The sequence below is a fragment of the Nestor notabilis genome, unplaced genomic scaffold (assembly GCF_000696875.1).
Source record: "Nestor notabilis isolate BGI_N333 unplaced genomic scaffold, ASM69687v1 scaffold7114, whole genome shotgun sequence".
Classification (NCBI taxonomy): domain Eukaryota; kingdom Metazoa; phylum Chordata; class Aves; order Psittaciformes; family Psittacidae; genus Nestor; species Nestor notabilis.
In genome coordinates, this window is record NW_009924247.1 from 7,379 (window position 1) to 8,990 (window position 1,612).

Genomic DNA, 1,612 nt, shown 5'->3' on the forward strand with positions numbered 1-1,612 from the left:
GATTTCCTATGAGGAGGCCCTACGGAGGGCGAGGAGGAACCGTCGGGATGGTGTGGGGGTCTACTCACAAGTCCCCCTGCCCTACGTCAGCCCATACGCCTATGTGGCCAGCGACTCAGAGTACTCAGCGGAGTGTGAGTCCTTGTTCCATTCCACCGTGGTGGACACGAGTGAGGATGAGCAGAGCAACTACACAACGAACTGCTTTGGAGACAGTGAGTCAAGCCTGAGTGAGGTGGAGTTTGTAGGGGAGAGCACGACCACCAGCGACTCTGATGAGAGCGGGGGCCTCATTTGGTCTCAGTTTGTCCAGACACTCCCCATCCAAACGGTCACGGCGCCAGAGCTGCATGAAAATGCAGCAAAGGCTTTTGTGAAAATCAAAGCCTCACATAACCTCAAGAAGAAAATCCTCCGCTTTCGGTCGGGCTCGCTGAAGCTCATGACAACTGTCTAGTGAGGTGACTTGGTGGAATGTGTCTGCTTCTGCTTTCTGAAGCAAGGTGCTTTTGTGTATATATTTCCACAGATTTTTTTTCTTTTTTTTTTTTATATACAAATATTTAAAACTTAAGGTAAATTATGTCACTTGTCTTCAGAACTTGAGTGGATACTAGTGCCTTTATGTGGAAATAAAAGACCATTATAATCATTTGAAAAGAAAAAAACGTAACACTGCCATTTCAGTGGTGAACAGCCTGCAGTGCATGGTGTCAGAAGGCTTTGAAATAAGGCAAATGTTCCTGGGAATGGAGCTCCCTCACCTATTTTTTCCAGTTCTGGGTCTTACACAGGATATCAACAGCTTAAGATCATAAGTTTTTAGGGGACAAGGGGGAGGGAGGGCGGGTGGGTGGTCTTCATTTATTGCTTGTCCCTTTCTGCTGCTCCTGTTGCCACATCTTGAACTTCCTCCTGGCTTGTCTGGCCTGCTTTCTTGGGTGTTTCTTTTTCTTTTTTTTTTTTTTTTTTTTGGTTTTTTTTTTTTTTTTTTTTTTTTTGGTTTTTTTTTTTTTTTTTATTATCTTCTTGAAACTCACCCATGTCCTCCCCTAGCCTCCCCCTCTCCCCCCCTGGAAAGGGCTCCAGTTCAGTTTGTCTTTGAGGTTAAGTCACCTTCTTTGAGTACACTCTGCTCCAATCTCCTGGGAGTCCCACTGTAGATGGTGGTGGTGTTCAGAGTAACTTGTTGGAGCAGCTGACCAAGGCTTAGTAACTTCAGTATATTGTGTAAAACTGCTTTTGAGAAAGAAAAAAAACCCATATGCATGTCATGTGCATGAGTATCAGTAGTTTTAATATTCCCGTTGATGTCCGATTTACTGTACATCATCTATGGCTGTTTTTATATATATATATATCATTGTGTAAATTAATATAACACATCATATGCTGTAATAAACAGTCTGTTTTAATACTTTTTAAAAGTTTGTTACATTGGTGCAGACCCAGTCAATGGTTTTATGTTGACGTTGTCACCCCTTAGGTATCTGTGATGTGACCTGTTAACATTCCTTGCATTTAGCCATGCAGGAAACAGAGCAAGTTTAAAATGTTGCTGTGGATGTGACTTGTGCTTTGAGGAAACTGGATGGTCATGGCTCCTCTTGTT

At 43.0% G+C, this 1,612-nt stretch overlaps 1 protein-coding gene across 1 annotated transcript in view; it reads left to right on the plus strand.

Moving 5' to 3' along the window:
• The window catches only part of LOC104404162 (dapper homolog 1-like), a gene marked incomplete at its 5' end in the record, with an annotated part of 7,509 nt that extends 6,854 nt beyond the window's left edge, over positions 1-655 (plus strand). Inside the window, 1 exon segment of the mRNA XM_010012522.1 lies at positions 6-655. Coding sequence (XP_010010824.1) covers positions 6-457 — 452 coding nt within the window.
• Between the last annotated feature and the right edge of the window lie 957 nt (positions 656-1,612).